We start from the raw sequence: 21,240 nt of genomic DNA on the forward strand, positions 1-21,240 counted from the left end.
TTTCGAGGTTTGTTGGGGTTTAATTCCGGGGTTTTTGGGGTTTAATTCCGGGGTTTGTTGGGGTTTAATTCCGGGGTTTGTTGGGGTTTAATTCCGGGGTTTGTTGGGGTTTAATTCCGGGGTTTGTTGGGGTTTAATTCCGGGGTTTGTTGGGGTTTAATTTCGAGGTTTGTTGGGGTTTAATTCCGGGGTTTATTGGGGTTTAATTTCGAGGTTTATTGGGGTTTAATTTCGAGGTTTGTTGGGGTTTAATTCCGGGGTTTATTGGGGTTTAATTTCGAGGTTTGTTGGGGTTTAATTCCGGGGTTTATTGGGGTTTAATTTCGAGGTTTATTGGGGTTTAATTTCGAGGTTTGTTGGGGTTTAATTCCGGGGTTTATTGGGGTTTAATTTCGAGGTTTATTGGGGTTTAATTTCGAGGTTTGTTGGGGTTTAATTCCGGGGTTTATTGGGGTTTAATTTCGAGGTTTATTGGGGTTTAATTTCGAGGTTTGTTGGGGTTTAATTCCGGGGTTTATGGGGTTTAATTCCGGGGTTTGTTGGGGTTTAATTCCGGGGTTTATTGGGGTTTAATTCCGGGGTTTATTGGGGTTTAATTCCGGGGTTTATTGGGGTATGATTTCCCCCGGGTGAATGCTGTGTGAGGAGCAGTGTGTTTGGTCCTCACTCTCTCTCTCTCTCTCTCACAGACCTACACCGAGAATTCCAGCTCTATCTGGTGCAGGATGGCAGTCCCAACAAACAGTTCGATCTGGCGTTGGACGGGGACGAGGTTCTCTACATGGATTTCAAGCAGAAGAAGGAGGTGGCGCGGATCCCCGAGTTCCAGCACCTCACAATGCAGGCAGGGGAGGCGGGGATCTCTGCCGAAATCGCCAAACTGAAGCAGAATTTCAATGTTTGCAAGAACCTGTCGGGCGGGACACCAGATCGCAAAGGTGCGTGTGTGGGTTCCCCTTCTCCGGGGCCTGGTGTGGGGAGAGGGTCAGGGGCTCTGGGTTACTGGGCCTGGTGTGGGGGGGAGAGTCAGGGGCTCTGGGTTACTGGGCCTGGTGTGGGGACAGGGTCAGGGGCTCTGGGTTACTGGGCCTGGTGTGGGGAGAGGGTCAGGGGCTCTGGGTTACTGGGCCTGGTGTGGGGACAGGGGCAGGGTCAGGGGCTCTGGGTTACTGGGCCTGGTGTGGGGCGAGGGGCACGGTCAGGGGCTCTGGGTTACTGGGCCTGGTGTGGGGCGAGGGGCACGGTCAGGGGCTCTGGGTTACTGGGCCTGGTGTGGGGACAGGGGCACGGTCAGGGGCTCTGGGTTACTGGGCCTGGTGTGGGGAGAGGGTCAGGGGCTCTGGGTTACTGGGCCTGGTGTGGGGACAGGGGCACGGTCAGGGGCTTTGATTTGCTGTTTTGTGGTTGCTGGTCCTCTGCTCTCTGTTGGATTTATATCCTTGCTCATCAATCCTTGGTATTGGAGGTTTAGTCTCCAGTAATTTTGTGTGTGTGGGAAGAGATTTTAAAATACTGATGACATGGTGGGGTTTGGTCTGGCAGCAGGTTTCAGGTGAGCGGGATTGGGGTGAGCATCAAACCCACACGATGGCCTCAGTTGGATAGCTGCCTATTTGATTACATTGGGAATGGGCTGCCCACATATATTATCTGGGCAGGATATCTGATGGGCCTGCAGAGACCTAATTAAAGTGTGAATTCTCCTCTTAAAGGGAGTTTGCATTCACTTCTGGCAGATTTGTTTGGGACTGAAGCAATGAAACACATGACTGCTCCCAAGTTCCCTGACATTTCCCAGACGATCTTAGTGGAAGAGGTGAGGGAATGAAACACCATTCTGTTTCTGGCCACGGGCATCTGGTGGGTCCCCACATGAACAATAACCTCTTCCACCAGCACTGCTCAGGCCACAAGGGGAACACCTCGTGGGAGTCGTTGATTTAGTAAACCTTCCTTCAAGAAGGCTCTTTATGGTTTGACACTGGGGCATGCAGTTAGTTCGAGGCAATTATTGAGTTTACCATTAAATTAATCACTTGTATCACATTTGGCACTTGGGCTGCATTATAAGAATATCAAAAATTAGGAGCAGGAGTATGTCATTCAGTGAGATCATGGCTGATCTTTGACCTGCATTATCCCCATATCCTTTGATTCCCTTAATATCCCAAAATCTATCGATCTCTGTCTTGAATATACTCAACGACTGAGCCTCCACAGCTCTCTGGGTAGAGAATTCCAGAGATTCACCACCCTCTGAGTGAAGAAGTTTCTCCTCATCTCAGTCCTAAATGGCCAACCCCTTATCCTGAGACTGTGACCCCTGGTTCTAGACCCCCATCTGGGAGAAGCATCCTCCCTGCATCGACCCTGTCAAGCCCTGTAAGAATTGTGTATGTTTCAATGAGATCACCTCTCATTCTTGTAAACTCTAGAGAATATGGGCCTAGCCTGCTCAATCTCCTCCTCGGAAAATCCCCCCATCCCAGCAATCAGTCTGGTGAACCTTTGTTGCCCTCCCTCAATGGCAAGTATATCCTTCCTTGGGTAAGGAGACCAAAACTGTACACAATACTCCAGGTGTGGTCTCACCAGGGCCCTATATAATTGTAGGAAGACATCTTGGGGCCGAAAATGCCCCTTTCAGTCAGAGCTGTTGTGTCCTGAAAGAGGCGGCCACGGGTCGGTCAGGACTCACCACATGGATTTTCCCGGAGGCGAATGTCTCAGCTTCACCCATGTCGCCCCGTCGACGCCTCACCGACCGGCAGCGACCCACTTTCCACCCCGTGTGGGAAATTGCCCCACGGGAGCGAACCAGCCGCCGCTCGGTGCCCCCGGCGGGAACCACCTTGTGGCTGGGCAGCGCCTCCGCTCTTTAAAGGGGAGGGCGCACTGCCCCGGCTGCTATTTTATTTTAACAGGCAGCCCAGCCACACCCTCTCGGGTACTGGACCGCTGGCCCGGCCGAAACCTCCCTGGTGGCCCAGTGTTTGCCACTAAAGTGGCTGCAGAGCTCGCAGCGGCCCTCCCCTTTAACTGAAGGGGAGGGACATTGTAGCACATCAGCGCCGCACTAATGACTCTGAGTAATAGCAGCTCCGACCGGCCCCCACTTCCGCCCCTCTCCCAATGGCTGCCCCCGCTGATGACACCACTTCCGCCCCTCTCCGAGTGGCTGCCCCGCTGATGACACCACATCCGCCCTTCTCCCAGAAGCTCCCCGCTGATGATACCACTTCCGCCACTCTACCAATGGCTGCCCGGCTGAAGATACCACTTCCGTCCCTCTCCCAATGGCTGCCCGGCTGATGATACCACTTCCGTCCCTCTCCCAATGGCTGCCCGGCTGATGATACCACTTCCGCCCCTCTACCAATGGCTGCCCGGCTGATGATACCACTTCCGTCCCTCTCCCAATGGCTGCCCGGCTGATGACACCACTTCCGCCTCTCTCCCAGTGGCTGCCCCGTTGATGATACCACTTCCGCCCCTCTACCAATGGCTGCCCGGCTGATGATACCACTTCCGTCCCTCTCCCAATGGCTGCCCCGCTGATGACACCACTTCCGTCCCTCTCCCAATGGCTGCCCGGCTGATGACATCACTTCTGCCCCACTCCAAAAGTGCTGAAAATTGCCTCATTGTCCACCCCATGCATTGGGGCGGATGGTGATTTAAAAATCGGTAGAAGGACAGGGAACAATCTAGAATAAAATACTAACTGGAGCAGGGCTAATTTCAGCGAATTGAGGGGGGTCTGGCCCAGGTAAAATGGAGCCAAAGTCTGGCCGGCAGAAATGTAATGGAACAATGTCTGTCGAGATTGAAACAGAATTAACGTTTCAGGTCAATTATCTTTCGTCAGAACAACCTGAAATGTTAAGTCTGTTTCTCTCTGCACAGATGCTGCCTGACCCGCTGAGTATTTCCAGCATTTTCTGTTTTTAGTTCAGATTTCCAGCATCCGCAGTATTTTGCTTTTGTGTAAGTTGCTGGGATACTGACTGAGTTAAAAATAGGTAAGTAGGAGGTAGTAGGAAGGCTGGGGTACTTAAAGTAGATAAGTTACCTGGGCCGGAAGGGATGCATCCTCGGTTGCTGAGGGAAGTAGGATGGAAGTTGCGGAGGTACTGGCCACAATCTTCCAATTCCCCTTGGATATGGGAATGGTTCGAGGACTGGAGGATTGCAAATATTACACCCTTGTTCAAAAAAGCAAGAAGGATAAACCTGGCAATTACGGGCCAATCAGTTTAATGTTGGTGGTGGGGAGAGCTTTTAGAAACAATAATCCAGGACAAAATTAATAGCCACTTGGACAAGCATAGCCTAATAAAGGGGGAACCGTACGGATTTGTTAAAGGCAAATCGTGTTTGTCTAACTTGATTGAGTTTTTGATGAGATAACAGCGAGGGTGGATGGTGGCAGTGCAGTTGATGTGTGTAAGGATTTTGATAAAGTAACACACATTGTTAGCAAAATTGAAACCCAGGGGATAAATGGGGCAGTAGGATACAAATCGACTAAGGGATAGAAAACAGAGTTGTGGTGAAAGGCTGTTTTTCAGACAGGAGGGCGATGTACTGTGCTGTTCCCCAAGGTTCAGTACTAGTACCACGGCTGGTTTTAATATACATTCATGACTTGGACTTGGGGGTGTGGGCATAATTAAAAAAATGTGCAGATGATACGAAACTTGGAAGTGCAGTAAGCAGTGAGGAAGATAGTAATATACTTCCAAGTGGTCATAGTCCCACAGGGGGAGTCTTTGAGGCGGTCAACCAGTTAGTTTTTGATGGCGAAGCCGACTCCGTGGAGGTGGCCTTCTTCTGGTTTCCCTTTCCAGAAGGTGGTGTAACCTCCACCTTGTTCCTTGAGCTGGCCGTCCCCTGCCCGCCGGGTCTCGCTTAGGGTGGTGATGTCAATATCGAAGCATCTAAGTTCCCGGGCAACTATGGCGGTGCGGCGTTCCGGCCTGTCGCTGTTGGAGTTGTCCATGAGGGTCCTGACGTTCCAGGTCCAGAACTTCATGTTAACGGAGTGGAAGATGCCTGTGCGTGAGTTCTTTTAACGTGGGGCGATCGTTGCACACCAGCTACCACACGGGCTTAGCTGAGCGAGGTCTTGGTCCAGGGGCAAGGGGGTCCAAGATGACTGGAGACCAGGCACTGCTATATGGGCCTAGTTACCTGCGGCGAGATGTTGGCCTCAGGCTCGGTGCTGGGTAGCGCCCTTGGTGGTAAATGGTCCGAGGCCTGGTTGGGGACAGGCATTGGGGGGGGGGGGGGGGGCAGTGGGCCACCAGGGTTCAGGGTGGGAGGGCAGGAGGGTCACAGCCATGGTACTTACCACGTATTCGAGGTGAAGAGGAGGCCAGGTCACCGGTGGGGAAGGAGAGCTCCAGTCGTCGCTGAAGGAGGATGGAAGGCCAGTCGCCGATGGGAGAGGGGGTCGTTGAGGAGGAGGTCGTCTGTCGCTGGAGGTGTTCCGATCGTCACTGGAGGGGGGCGGTGGAGGCCCGATGTCCAGGTCGAGGGCGCCACCTCCGGGGGTCGTTGGAGGTCGGCGATGGAAAGCCTGCTGTAGGCCCGGATGGTCTGACCTCGTGGGGCTCGTTGGAGGTCGTCGCCTGGGGATGTCTGAGGGCTTCGGCTATTTACATCTATATCAATGAATCAGATGAAGGGACCGAGTGCAATGTATCCAAGTTTGCTGATGATACAAAGCTCGGTGGGAAAGTAATCTGTGAGGACACAGAGTCGGCAAAGGAATATAGACAGGTTAAGTGAACCGGCAAGAACGTGGCAGATGGAATATAATGTGAAGTTATCCACTTTGGTAGGAAAATATAAAATAATTCAATACTGCAGATGCTGGAAATCTGAATTAAAAACAGAGAATGCTGGAAATACTCAGCAAGTCAGGCAGCATCTGTGGAGAGAGAACCAGAGTTAACAGCCCACAAATCCCAGCCTCCCCGGGTCCGTACCGAGTGTGTACCGACCCAGGAAGGCATCGCAAAAGCTGGTTTTCAGCACACAATGTGCACTCCAGCTTAACAGATCCTCTGTATCTCGGCAGTCAGGACATTCGCATGGGCAGGATTGCAGTTTTAACCAAATCTTGCCTAGCAAATGTCCTGAAAACACTTGTGCCTGATAAAAGCAGGCACGTAGCCCACCTTTACAGGTGTAAGAGTTTTAAAACACACAAAAACACAAAAAATGTAAACAACATTTTATTGTCAAAGTTTATTTTAAACCATAATTTACAGAAACCTTTTTAAAAATTGAAAAAATAATTTCTCTAAGACATTTATTAACTAATTTTAATTGAGGTGTGTTTTCTGTTTGTGTGTTTAGTGTTTTTTTCTCATTAATAGCAATGGGAACTCGTAGATACGGAATTCTCCTTGCTATTAATGAGAATACTGTGGAATACTTTATCTGATTGGCTGAGAAGTCACACGTGACTGCACCGTCTGCGTTGGAACCTGGAGGATGGGAGCGCACTTCGCAGCGCGGGAAGTTAGGCCTTCCCACCGGAATCCCATGTCTCAGTACCACCAGGTACTTTCAGAAAAATTCTCCGGTCAGAGGCATTCGTCCGAAAGAAGCCTCCGACTGGAATTTCAGGGCCAATGTTTCAGGCCAATGACCTTTCGTCATAGGGCTATATTCCTAGAGTTCACAAGAATGAGATGATCTCATTGAAACGTCTAACATTTTTAAGGAGTTTGACTGGGTAAAAGCTGGGGGGATGTTTTCTCTGGCTGGGGAGTCTAGAACCAGGGGTTACAGTCTTAGAATAAGGGGTTGTCCATTTAGGACTGAGATGAGGAGAAATCTCTTCACTCAAAGGGTTGTGAATCTTTGAAATTCTCTACCCCAAAGAGTTGTATATGCTCAGAAATCGATAGACTTTTGGATACTAAGAGTATGTGGAGAGTGCGGGAAGATGGAGTTGAGATAGAAGATCAGCCATGATCTCATTGAATGGTGGAGCAGGCTCGAGGGGCCGAATGACCTACTGCTCCTAATTCTTATGTTCACATGCTGCCTTTGCTGCTGCTGTTGTTCCTCTTCCTCTATCCAAAACAATGAAGGAGGAATGGTGCCCATGATAAGCTGTGAATGTTTATTCATAATGAGTAAGGCAAAGAGAATTAGAACACGCAATCTCCGAGCAGAAATATCCCATGGAAATCCACTAAGCACAGTAGTGCACAGGTCCCTATGATCTGAGTGTCCCTTGAAATACTGCTTCCAGTGGTCCTCTGAAACCAATCCCATTTACTGAGTGGGTTCAACATGGGGAGGACTTCCATAACTTGGTGTCAAAACACATTGGAGCCCCAGTGACATCCCAGGACCCCAGTTTGCATGGAATCGTGGGGGGCTACTGGGGGGGCGATTAGCTACCTGAAAAAGTGTGGGGTTAATCAACGATGGGCAGGACTCGAGTGGGAACAGTAAGGAATCTCAGCGTTTCGTTACCATATGCCCACCTCATTCCCCCAGGAAAGCTGCTTTGCTCAGCTGTTGATTTGTTACCAGTACCTTTTGATTGGGTACAAAGTATTTACACAGAATCAGGCCGTTCGGCCCAATGGGTCTGTGTTGGTCTTTATGATCCACACGAGCTTTCTCCCATCCCGCTACATCTCACTCCATCAGCATATCCTTCTATTCCTTCCTCCCTCATCAATTCTGCTGGTAATTAATTGATGGCTTTTATTATTTGTCTTGTGAATGGAAATGATTTCCATGGGTTCACATTTAGTCCATGGTGAGCCAATCAGTGTGATTACCTTAACACCTCATGGTTATTTGAGCCATTCATGATTTTTGGTACTACAGCTGTATGAGAGATAATACAGACACACGCTGAACACATGATTTTTAAATGTATAGGTGTCAGATTGGCTCAGCTGGTCGCACTCTTCCTTGAAGGTCGTCCTCTCGGCTTACGCCGATGACGTGCTCCTCGCGGTAGAGGATCCCGCTGACCTGCGGAGGATGCGTGAGTGCCAGGAGATTTACTCGGCCGCGTCCTCCGCCAGGATCAACTGGGAGAAATGTTCCGGACTCCTGGTGGGTCAGTGGCGGGTGGACTCCCTGCCGGAGGAGCTCAGGCCTTTTGCCTGGAGCACGACCCATCTCCTCTATCTGGGAGTCTACCTTCGCCCCGACGAGGAAGCCTGGCCGGCAAATTGGCAAGAGCTGGAGGCCAAGGTCGCCGCTCGCCCATGGCGCTGGACAGGACTGCTCCGAGTGCTGTCCTACAGGGGTCGAGCGCTAGTCATAAACCAGCTGGTGGCCGCCATGTTGTGGTACCGGCTGGTCACTTTGACCCCTCCCCCTGCGTTTGTCGCCAAGATACAGAAGAAGTTGGTGGACTTCTTCTGGAACAACAGTAAGCACTGGGTCTCTGCCGTGGTCTTGAGGCTCCCGCTTGGGGAGGGCGGTCAGTCGTTGGTGTGCGTCAGCACCCAGCTCGCGACTTTCCGTCTTCAGACCCTGCAGAGATACCTTTACGTCGAGCCCCCTCCTAGGTGGTGTGCTCTGGCGACGTATTTCTTCCGCCAGCAGCACGGCCTCAACTACGACACGCAGCTCCTGTTTGTGAGCTTGGGGGGCGTCAGGACCGTCTTCCAGGAGCTGCCTGTCTTTTACAAGGAACTCATCAGGATCTGGAACAAAGTCTCCACCAAGCGCAGCTCTCCACCGGCTGGAGTGGCGGCTGTCCTGCAGGAGCCGCTGCTCGGGAATCCGTACCTCCACAACCGAGGTTTTAGGTGGCAGTCGGATGTGAGGGCTGTGGCTGGTGAGGTGACCAGGGTCAGGGACCTGCTCGATGGCGGAGGAGCGGGCTGGATGGTGTCAGACACGCGGGCGCGGCGCCTAAACTGGGCCGACGTCCGCCACGCGGCCGATGCCATCGAGTCGCTAAAAACAGCTCTGGGCCCTGACTCCGTTAGGTGCATCGAGGAGGCTCAGGCACGTGGGGAGATCCCGTCCGAACTGACCCCCGTCCGGACGGAATTCCTCATCGGCGCCAAACCCCGGAACCTCCCTCGGGAGCCGGCGCCTCACAACTTGAGCCGCCTCGGGGAAATCCCCTCCGTGCCTTTCAGTTCCGCGCGGAGGGGTTTCCTGTACGGGCTGCTCCTGCACACCCTCAACTTTGCCATTCTCGCCGGCCTTCCGGACACGCCATGGCGTACCATCTTGCCGTCCGGAGGAGGCGGGGGTCCCCGATGGAGTGCACTCTACGCGGGAGTCCTCCCAGTATTTATCGGGGACTTGGCCTGGAGGGTGGTGCACGGAGTAGTGCCATGCAATAAATTTTTAAGCCGGTTCACGGGCTCCCAGGCCGCCTGCAATTTCTGCGGTCTGGAAGAGTCCGTGTTCCATGTTTTTATGGAGTGTGCGAGGTTGCAGCCCCTGTTTTATTATTTAAAGGGGCTGCTCCTGAAATTCTGGCTGCACTTCAGTCCCATACTCCTGATCTTTGGGCACCCTGTGCGGAGGGGAGCGGGTAGGTCCGAGGGCCTCCTCGTAGGACTGCTCCTGGGCACGGCCAAGGGTGCCATCAGCCGGTCCAGGCAGCGGGCGGTCGAGGGGGTCGTTCAACCTGACTGCCTGCCTCTCTTCCGCTCTTACATCCGGTCCAGGGTGTCCTTGGAGATGGAGCACGCGGTGTCCACCGGTACGCTCGCGGCCTTCCGCGAGAGGTGGGCGCCGGAGGGACTGGAGTCCATCATCACCCCCGGCAACTAAATTTTAATTTGATTTTATATGTTTTAAAGTTTAATTTGTTTTAATTGCCGGTTTTAGTGTCCTCCACCTTTTAGCCAGGGGGCACTCCCTCCCACCCCCCTCTCTCCCTCTCCTCCCTCCCTCCCTCCCCTCTCTCTCCCTCTCCCCCCCTCTCCCTCCCCCCCCCCTCTCTCTCTCTCTCTCCCTCTCCCCCCCCCCCCCATCTCTCTCTCTCTCTCTCTCCCTCCCCCCCTCTCTCTCTCTCCCTCCCCCCTCTCTCTTTCTCCCTGTGTCCTGGCTAAGTTTTATCCCCCAGCCAATACCATCTGAAACATGAACTTGTCATTCATTTCATTTGCTGTTTTTAGAATCTTGTGTGCACAACAGATGGAAATCATTGTATGTAAAGTACTTGTGAATGTGCTGAGGGACTATATAAATACAAGTTCTTTCTTTGGTTAGATTGACCACCTCTGCATGTTGAAAATGTCTCATTTCAGATCTGACCAGGGTGGTCTCCTATTGATTATGAATTGGTCATTGTCACTCACTGTATATTTTTCACACTCTGCAGACTACCCATTGTGTTTTGTTTTATCCTGCTACATATTCTATCCATGCTGTGTCTGTCTCTTCCCACAGTTCCCCCTCAGACTGCCATGTACTCTGAAGACTCTGTAGAATGGGGACAGCCCAACACGTTGATCTGCCTGGCTGATGGATTCTACCCTCCGCGCATCACCATGAAGTGGAAAAGAAACAGTGAACCCATGACTGATGGAGTCAACAGCACGGAGTACTATATCAAAAAGGATTATTCCTTCCAGAGATTCTCGTACCTGAGCTTTGTCCCGAGTCCTGGAGACATGTACTCCTGCCATGTGGAGCATGAGGCTCTGGAGGAGCCAACTACTGTATTCTGGGGTCAGTATGGATTTGATGAGCTAGGAGCTGACTTCAGCACTGCTTTATGACAGGCTGCTGTGTAATACCCAAACTCCACCTCTACTTGTAAGCAAGGCCTCAGATTTATGTTTTTCACCCAAAAGCAGACAGATTTCATGTAATACAAAGTGATTTTATTCATTCACTCACTGTAATTAGTATGGGGGAAACTCCTAGGGGGAGAAATTCATTCTGTTGGGGCGTTGTCTCGGGCGGAGCGGTACATTTTGCACCAGCAAATGGGTGACATCTGCCACTGCACAATTCATCAGCTGTGTCCTGAGTGGAGCGGTTCACGAAGGGAGGTGCACACCTCTTTTAGGGAATGAGGCCGGCTGAGCATGTGAAAATCCCGAGCTAAACAGTCTTCCTCAGAGCGGCCTAATGGGGGGAGGGGGGGACCTGGAAAAAACCACCAAAAACATTCCCAATGTATAACTCCCGTCACCACAACATAAATCGCAAAAAGGAAAACCCAATTACACTTACCCGAGGTCGACATTACTTCCCTCACTGCAGTCACTACAGCTTGGAACAGCAGCTTCCACAGGCAGTCCAGCCAGGGCACGCTACACAGCACCACGGATCGGGCCGGTGTCACAACCAGGGGACGTTACACACCGGCTCACCACTTCTGGGCTGTAATGTTCCATGTTCCCCTCAAAACCGACACCGAATGTCCCGGTGAGGCGCTGGGAGCTGGCCACTTGCCCGGAAGTGCTTACCGCCATCATTGCCACCACTCCGGGGCACTAACAGAGGGGACAGAAGACCAAACATCCAGCCCATAGAGTATAAAAGTAAATCGTTTTGCAGAGCTCAGAGCGGTCTTAACCGAAGTGGTTTATTTGGGAATTTGCAAAGACTGGGAATTCCTGGTAAGTATTGGATAAGTTGAAGCTGTAAAAAGTTAAATATTACCCATAATTTAATCTAGATCAATTAAGTAATCAAGGAACTGAACTGTAAACTAAATTACTTAAATACAAATTTAATTACATTTAGTTAAATAGAACAAGATCATATAGGGATGGTAGTGCAGGTGGTGTTCCGCAACTGCAGCATGAGAGAAAGACTTGGATTTATATAGCGCCTTTCATGACCACCAGACGTCTCAAATTTCTTTACAGCCAATGAAGTGCTTTTGGGGTGTAGTCACTGTTGTAATATGGGAAACGCAGCCAATTTGCGCACAGCAAGCTCCCACAAACAGCAATGTGATAATGGTCAGATAAAATGTTTTGTTATGTTGAGTGAGGGATAAATATTGGCCAGGACACCGGGGAGAACTCCCCAGCTCTTCGAAATAGTGCCATGGGATCTTTGTGGGAGTTTGTGGAGCACATTGTGATCCCGGACAGTTACGTTTGCAGTAAGTGCCTGCGTCTTGAGGAACTTCAGCTCAGAGTTGTTGAGCTGGAGTCTGAGGTGCAGACATTGTGGGACATCAAGGAGAGGGAGGGTTACCTGGACACTTTGATCTAGGAGGCAGTCACACCCCTTAGGTTAGGTAGTGGTGTAGGTCTGGTTAGTGGTCAGGGACAGGAGGGTGTGACTGTACCTGAGGCAGGTAAGGGGACCCCAGGTACAGTGCTGGAGGAGCCTCAGCCTTTGTCCTTATCCAACAGTTTTGAAGTTTTTGCTGCCTGTGTGGATGAGGGAAAAGCCTGCAGCCTGAGCAGGCTGACCATGCTGCAGGAGGGCTTGAAAGGGAATGTAGTTGTGGTAGGGGACAGTATAGTCAGGGGGATAGATACTGTTCTCTGCAGCTGTGACTGGGAGTTCCGAAGGTTGTGTTACCTGCCCAGTGCGAGGGTTAAAGGCATCTCCTTGTGGCTGGAGAAGAACTTGGAGTGGGAGGGAGAGGATCCAGTTGTGGTGGTCCACATAGGAACCAACGACATGGGTAGAACTAGGAATGCGGTTCTGCTGAGAGTTTGAGGAGCTGGGTTCCAAATTAAAAAGCAGAACCTCAGGGGTGGTGATCTCTGGATTGTTGCCTGAACCACATGCCAATTGGTATCGGGATAAGCAGTTTAGAAGGTTAAATGTGTGGCTCAGAGTGGTGTGGGAGGCAGGGATTGTGCTTCATGGGGCACTGGCACCAGTACTGGGGCAAGAGGGAGCTGTTCCATTGGGACAGGCTTCACTTAAATCAGACTGGAACCAGTGTCCTGGCGAATCGAATAACTAGGGCTGTAGATAGGGCTTTAAACTAGTGAAAGGGAGGGTGGGAGGATTCAGGGAAGAATACCTTTAAAAGCAGCAAGAGAAATGTCAAGGCTCCAGAACAGAGCAGAGTTTTGGGTAAACATAAGCAGTGGGTCAGGAAGGGACAGAGAGAGTAACAAAGGGCATCACTGACTACGATGACATCAGGGAAAAATAGGAGAAAGTCAAAGGATTTGAGCGGTGTTCACTTCCGTCAGAAACGGCGTCGTGAAGCCGCTGTAAAGGAGACTTTCCAGCGGTGAGCTCTGCAGCGTGTGGGCCGCTGGAAAGGGACTACCACAGTGAAATTCACCGGGGAAAAGGTAGGACTTTTCCCGGCAGTGTCCCTGCGAGGTTTTCGATGCGGTGCCCGAACGCGACACCACTTTGGTAGGTAAAAAGTTGTCTGTCTTATTATTTTTATTACATTTTTCAGCATTCATCCGCAGTATTCATCTTTTGATATAGTTTTATTTATTTTTATTTCATTTTCCAGCATGCATACTATTTATCTTTTCATATAATTTTATTAATTGTTTTGGTTCCATTTAAACCTGCTGAGTTCCTGGCAGGGTCCACCCTGAGGATGGGAGGAGTGTTGGGAGGGCGACACCTGGTATAGGTGGTCAGAAGCAGGGCAGCACGCAGGGGAAGGTATTACTGTCAGCACCGTGCAGAGAGGCAGTGGGCAAGGGAGGTAGTACCAGGCCAGTGTGCCCACCGTCTTCACCGGCCTGAATCAGGATTGCGATTGGCTGCTTGGGAACGAGGGATATCCCCTGTCCACTTGGCTGCTCACTCCTCTGTGGAACCCCAGGACAGCGCCAGAGCATGTGTACAATGACACTCACTGTACCACCAGGTCCATCATCGAGCAGTGCATAGGTATCCTTAAGCAGAGGTTCCGGTGCCTGGACCACTCTGGTGGCACCTTGCAGTACTCTCCTCAACAGGTCTCTATAATCGTCGTGGTCTGCTGCATGCTGCACAACCTGGTCATCATGAGGGGACAGCCACTGGAGGTCGAGTCAGCAGTACCACCTGAGGAGGAGGAGGATCCCCGTCACCCCAGAGATAGGAGGAGTCAACCCCATCGCCACCCTGGAAGGGCCAGGTGCAGACTGGCCAGCACCCTCCTGGGAGGGTGTGTCCTCACATATATGGAGGTGTCTGACACCTCCCCTGTAATCTCCCTCTGCATTATATACTGTCAGTCTGCCAGGTTGCCCCACATCAGGAAACAGGATTCTTCTTCTGTCCTCCACACCGTCCATCAGTGTCTCCAGCTCCATATCAGTGAATCTGTTGGCTCTCCTTGCACCTCCTACACCAGCCATCTTCCAACCTCCTTTCCCCCCTCAGGGCCTTTGAAAAGGCCAGGGAGCAGCTGGCTCATTAGAAACCCTTACCATGCTGAATTTCTCAGTGGTGATAACACTCAAATTAAGACAGCAACATGCTGAAAAATCCACTTTGGAAAGATCATTAGCGCTGGAACCCATTTGTTCACTTTTGGAGCTGAATATGGAGTGGCCCAGCCATGAACAAATTTCTGCACTAATAGCCACAAAAAGGTGGGGGAGCACCAACTTTCCAGCGATACTGAATTCCGACCCTTGATCTAATAGCCATTACGGAGCCGTGGTTACAAAGTGGCTTCCCAATTTCTCCCTGCCCCATACACTGCTCGTCCCCTCTCAATGTTCTCCTTCTTTTTCACCCCCCACCCCCCAGTCTTGACTATCTTGTACAGATGGCCTCTAGTTTTGGTCTTCCCATCAAGTGGAAACACACACTCTGTATCTACTTTATCAAAACTCCTTCATAATTTTAAAGACCTCCATTAGTTCACCCCTCAGCCTTTTCTTTTCAGGAGAAAAGGGACCCAGCCTGTTCATTCTTTCCGGATGGTTTCACCCTCACATTCCTGGTATCATCCTCGTAAATTTTCTCAGCAGCCTCTCCTGTGTCTCTACATCCTTTTTATAATATGATTACCAGAATTGTATACTCCAATTGTGGTCTAACCAAGGTTCGATACAAGTTTAACATCATCTCTGCCTTTCAATTCAAACCTTGAAGTGAACCCCCGGTGTTTTGTTTGATTTTTGTTTAAGGTTCTTGTTAACTTACGACGCTACGTTGTGATTTGTGAATCTATACCCCTAGATCCCTTTGCTCCTCTACCCCTATTCTGACTCTTATTATCCATGCAGTATGTGGCCTCCTTATTCCTCCTACCAAAATGCACCACCTCGCACTTATCTATGTTGAAATTCACTGGCCATTTACACATCCATCCTGCAAGTTTATTAATGGCGTCTTGTATTTTATTGCAATCTTCCTCTATCGTATTAACTATACGCCCCCCCCCAATTTGATGTCATCTACAAATTTTGAAATTGTAGTTATGATTTACGAGTCCACAGTGTTTCTGGAAATGGAGAACAATAGTGGTTCTATAATGATCCTTGTGGAAAACCCCAATTTCCCCAATCCTACCTGCACTCTACCCTCAAATAAAACAACAAAAAAGCTGAAAATCCAGGGCCATAGTTTTAGCCTGAAAGTAGTCTACTGAAATGTATAAGAGCGTTCTCCTACCTTGCAGCTAGATCTCCTGCCTTCTGCCACCATAGCACCCCAAACACTTTCTTTCCTTTGGCCTGTCCCTCCATCAGCAATGGGGGGATTTGGCCATTGTAGTAATCTGTGCCCCACCTCAGTGTCATTTACCAGTTAAATGGGTGGACGGACAACACCAGGAGCAGTGTGAGCGCAAGATCTCAGTTGCTGATTCTAGCAGTGGGGTTTTATTGGGAGGCCTCACCAACTCATTTCCTCAATTTGCCATCCTGGGATCTGCCATTTTTGGGCAGTAACTGAGGAAATTCCTCCTCCGAGTTTGCAGCGATACAAATCTAAAAATAGGTGCTGATAATATTAGTGAATAAACAATTAATATATCTGTAACCTTCCTCTGTCCTCTCTTTCAGTGGAAGTGTTTAAAAAGTAGATAGGGCAGTGTCACACATTAACAGAACCATTGAAATTTACAGTACAGGAGGGGGCATTTGGCCCATATATTTGTGACGTCTCTTTGCCAGAGCAACCAAAACTCATCCCACTCTCTCTCCATAGCCCTGTATCTATCCAAAACTAATCCCACTCTCTCCCCATAGCCCTGTATCTATCCAAAACTCATCCCACTCTCTCCCCACTGCCCTGTATCTATCCCAAAACTAATCCCACCTTCTCCCCACTGCCCTATATCTATCCCAAAACTAATCCCACCTCCTCCCCATTGCCCTGTATCTATCCAAAACGAATCCCACTCTCTCCGCATAGCCCTGTATCTATCCCAAAACGAATCCCACTCTCTGCCCATTGCATTGTATCTATCCAAAACTAATCCCACACTCTCCCCAATTACCCTGTATCAATCCAAAACTCATCCCAGTCTTCCATAGCCCAGTATCAATCCAAACCTAATCTTCCCCCCTCTCTCCTCATAGACTTGATTTAATTCCACAGCTCTGCATTCTCCCCATAGTCCTCTTAACTGTGGTCATACCAATAATTGTCCAAATTTATCACCAGCAGTAACTCTTAAACCATGGACCCTCGAGTGTGACTAGCCCATGGAATTATGGAGATTTGTGGCCAGTGGGTATCCAAATTGTTGATGTGTGCTACTGGTGAGCAAGTCTCCCCACCAGTAGCGTGGATTGGTTAAATAAGCTCTCCACTCTGTTCACCTTGTGTTTCACTGTGAGACGCTCATTCTTTTCTTGCTTCTCTCGATACAGAGCCTGAAGTACCCGAGGACAAGTCTGGTCCTGGGACAGTGATCTGTGCTCTGGGACTCGCTCTGGGAATCATCAGTGCTGTTATCGGGATCATCTTACTGATCAAAGAGAGGCAGCGTCTGCAGGCTCAGCAACAGGGCATCTAGGGGTAAGTACGCAGCACACTAACTCCTCATAGTCTGTGTGTATTGTTACTGGAAGCAAAGCTCAACCAGAGTCTCGAATCCTGATGGTTAGTCGCTGATTCCTGCTGCCAAGTACAAGTATGTGGACAAGATTGAGCTAGGCTGTAATACCCTTGTAAACACTCAGTGACCCCTGAAGACTCAGACCTGAGCTGAGGTTCAGAACGGGGGTCCCAGCAACATCTATCAACCTCAGGAGACACCTTCACCATCTGACAATACTCCGAAACTACACCATAACACTGCAATATTTCATCAAGTTTTGAAGTCTTTCAAGCAACTATGTTCAGCACATTCATTCCATTTGGCATGCTCACTGGCCATCTATTAAATCTCAAGTGCAGTATCATTCTCCTTATCCTGATATCCCCCTCTGGGCAGTAACATTCTCCTTATCCTGATATCCCACTCAGGGCAGTAACATTCTCCTTATCCTGATATCCCACTCAGGGCAGTAACATTCTCCTTATCCTGATATCATCCTCAGGGCAGTAACATTCTCCTTATCCTGATATCCCACTCAGGGCAGTAACATTCTCCTTATCCTGATATCATCCTCAGGGCAGTAACATTCTCCTTATCCTGATATCATCCTCAGAGCAGTAACATTCTCCTTATCCTGATATCATCCTCAGCGCAGTAACATTCTCCTTATCCTGATATCATCCTCAGAGCAGTAACATTCTCCTTATCCTGATATCATCCTCAGCGCAGTAACATTCTCCTTATCCTGATATCATCCTCAGGGCAGTAACATTCTCCTTATCCTGATATCCCCCTCAGAGCAGTAACATTCTCCTTATCCTGATATCATCCTCTGGGCAGTAACATTCTCCTTATCCTGATATCATCCTCTGGGCAGTAACATTCTCCTTCTCCTGATATCATCCTCAGGGCAGTAACATTCTCCTTATCCTGATATCCCCCTCAGAGCAGTAACATTCTCCTTATCCTGATATCATCCTCAGAGCAGTAACATTCTCCTTATCCTGATATCATCCTCAGAGCAGTAACATTCTCCTTATCCTGATATCCCCCTCAGAGCAGTAACATTCTCCTTATCCTGATATCATCCTCAGGGCAGTAACATTCTCCTTATCCTGATATCCCCCTCAGAGCAGTAACATTCTCCTTATCCTGATATCATCCTCAGGGCAGTAACATTCTCCTTATCCTGATATCCCTCTCAGAGCAGTAACATTCTCCTTATCCTGATATCCCCCTCAGAGCAGTAACATTCTCCTTATCCTGATATCCCCCTCAGAGCAGTAACATTCTCCTTATCCTTATATCATCCTCACTGCAGTAACATTTTCCTTATCCTGATATCATCCTCAGGGCAGTAACATTCTCCTTATCCTGATATCATCCTCAGAGCAGTAACATTCTCCTTCTCCTGATATCATCCTCAGAGCAGTAACATTCTCCTTATCCTGATATTATCCTCAGAGCAGTAACATTCTCCTTATCCTGATATCATCCTCAGAGCAGTAACATTCTCCTTATCCTGATATCCCCCTCAGAGCAGTAACATTCTCCTTATCCTGATATCATCCTCAGAGCAGTAACATTCTCCTTCTCCTGATATCATCCTCAGAGCAGTAACATTCTCCTTATCCTGATATCCCCCTCAGAGCAGTAACATTCTCCTTATCCTGATATCATCCTCAGGGCAGTAACATTCTCCTTATCCTGATATCATCCTCAGAGCAGTAACATTCTCCTTCTCCTGATATCATCCTCAGAGCAGTAACATTCTCCTTATCCTGATATCATCCTCAGGGCAGTAACATTCTCCTTATCCTGATATCATCCTCTGGGCAGTAACATTCTCCTTATCCTGATATCATCCTCAGGGCAGTAACATTCTCCTTATCCTGATATCATCCTCTGGGCAGTAACATTCTCCTTATCCTGATATCATCCTCAGGGCAGTAACATTCTCCTTATCCTGATATCCCCCTCAGGGCAGTAACATTCTCCTTATCCTGATATCCCTCTCAGGGCAGTAACATTCTCCTTACCTGATATTATCCTCAGAGCAGTAACATTCTCCTTATCCTGATATTATCCTCAGAGCAGTAACATTCTCCTTATCCTGATATCATCCTCAGAGCAGTAACATTCTCCTTATCCTGATATCCCACTCAGAGCAGTAACATTCTCCTTATCCTGATATCCCACTCAGAGCAGTAACATTCTCCTTATCCTGATATTATCCTCAGAGCAGCAACATTCTCCTTATCCTGATATCCCCCTCAGAGCAGTAACATTCTCCTTATCCTGATATCATCCTCAGAGCAGTAACATTCTCCTTATCCTGATATTATCCTCAGGGCAGTAACATTCTCCTTATCCTGATATCCCCCTCAGAGCAGTAACATTCTCCTTATCCTGATATCATCCTCAGGGCAGTAACATTCTCCTTATCCTGATATCATCCTCAGGGCAGTAACATTCTCCTTATCCTGATATTATCCTCAGGGCAGTAACATTCTCCTTATCCTGATATCCCCCTCAGAGCAGTAACATTCTCCTTATCCTGATATCATCCTCAGGGCAGTAACATTCTCCTTATCCTGATATCCCCCTCAGACCAGTAACATTCTCCTTATCCTGATATCCCTCTCAGAGCAGTAACATTCTCCTTATCCTGATATCCCTCTCAGAGCAGTAACATTCTCCTTATCCTGATATCCCCCTCAGAGCAGTAACATTCTCCTTATCCTGATATCCCCCTCAGAGCAGTAACATTCTCCTTATCCTTATATCATCCTCACTGCAGTAACATTTTCCTTATCCTGATATCATCCTCAGGGCAGTAACATTCTCCTTATCCTGATATCCCCCTCAGGGCAGTAACATTCTCCTTATCCTGATATCCCTCTCAGGGCAGTAACATTCTCCTTATCCTGATATTATCCTCAGAGCAGTAACATTCTCCTTATCCTGATATTATCCTCAGAGCAGTAACATTCTCCTTATCCTGATATCATCCTCAGAGCAGTAACATTCTCCTTATCCTGATATCCCAGTCAGAGCAGTAACATTCTCCTTATCCTGATATCCCACTCAGAGCAGTAACATTCTCCTTATCCTGATATTATCCTCAGAGCAGCAACATTCTCCTTATCCTGATATCATCCTCAGAGCAGTAACATTCTCCTTATCCTGATATTATCCTCAGAGCAGTAACATTCTCCTTATCCTGATATCATCCTCTGGGCAGTAACATTCTCCTTATCCTGATATCATCCTCAGGGCAGTAACATTCTCCTTATCCTGATATCATCCTCTGGGCAGTAACATTCTCCTTATCCTGATATCATCCTCAGGGCAGTAACATTCTCCTTCTCCTGATATTATCCTCAGGGCAGTAACATTCTCCTTATCCTGATATCCCCCTCAGAGCAGTAACATTCTCCTTATCCTGATATCATCCTCAGAGCAGTAACATTCTCCTTATCCTGATATCATCCTCAGGGCAGTAACATTCTCCTTATCCTGATATCCCCCTCAGAGCAGTAACATTCTCCTTATCCTGATATTATCCTCAGAGCAGTAACATTCTCCTTATCCTGATATTATCCTCAGAGCAGTAACATTCTCCTTATCCTGATATTATCCTCAGAGCAGTAACATTCTCCTTATCCTGATATCATCCTCAGGGCAGTAACATTCTCCTTATCCTGATATCATCCTCAGAGCAGTAACATTCTCCTTATCCTGATATCATCCTCAGAGCAGTAACATTCTCCTTATCCTGATATCATCCTCAGGGCAGTAACATTCTCCTTATCCTGATATTATCCTCAGAGCAGTAACATTCTCCTTATCCTGATATCATCCTCAGAGCAGTAACATTCTCCTTATCCTGATATCATCCTCAGAGCAGTAACATTCTCCTTATCCTGATATCATCCTCAGGGCAGTAACATTCTCCTTCTCCTGATATTATCCTCAGGGCAGTAACATTCTCCTTATCCTGATATCCCCCTCAGGGCAGTAACATTCTCCTTATCCTGATATGCCCCTCAGGCCAGTAACATTCTCCTTATCCTGATATTATCCTCAGTGCAGTAACATTCTCCTTATCCTGATATCCCCCTCAGAGCAGTAACATTCTCCTTCTCCTGATATTATCCTCAGTGCAGTAACATTCTCCTTATCCTGATATCCCTCTCAGGGCAGTAACATTCTCCTTCTCCTGATATTATCCTCAGTGCAGTAACATTCTCCTTATCCTGATATCCCTCTCAGGGCAGTAACATTCTCCTTATCCTGATATTATCCTCAGAGCAGTAACATTCTCCTTATCCTGATAT

The 21,240-nt window shown here is 48.8% G+C and overlaps 1 protein-coding gene across 1 annotated transcript in view; it reads left to right on the top strand.

Moving 5' to 3' along the window:
• The window catches only part of LOC139229870 (H-2 class II histocompatibility antigen, A-U alpha chain-like), a 61,884-nt gene that overhangs the window by 24,373 nt on the left and 16,271 nt on the right, over nt 1-21,240 (top strand). Inside the window, exons 2-4 of the mRNA XM_070861504.1 lie at nt 690-938; nt 10,408-10,689; nt 16,731-16,878. Of these exons, the coding sequence (XP_070717605.1) occupies nt 690-938; nt 10,408-10,689; nt 16,731-16,876 (677 nt within the window). The 3' untranslated portion in view covers nt 16,877-16,878. The remainder of the gene's footprint in view (nt 1-689; nt 939-10,407; nt 10,690-16,730; nt 16,879-21,240) is intronic.

This window comes from Pristiophorus japonicus, chromosome 19, assembly GCF_044704955.1.
Source record: "Pristiophorus japonicus isolate sPriJap1 chromosome 19, sPriJap1.hap1, whole genome shotgun sequence".
In the NCBI taxonomy this organism is placed as follows: domain Eukaryota; kingdom Metazoa; phylum Chordata; class Chondrichthyes; family Pristiophoridae; genus Pristiophorus; species Pristiophorus japonicus.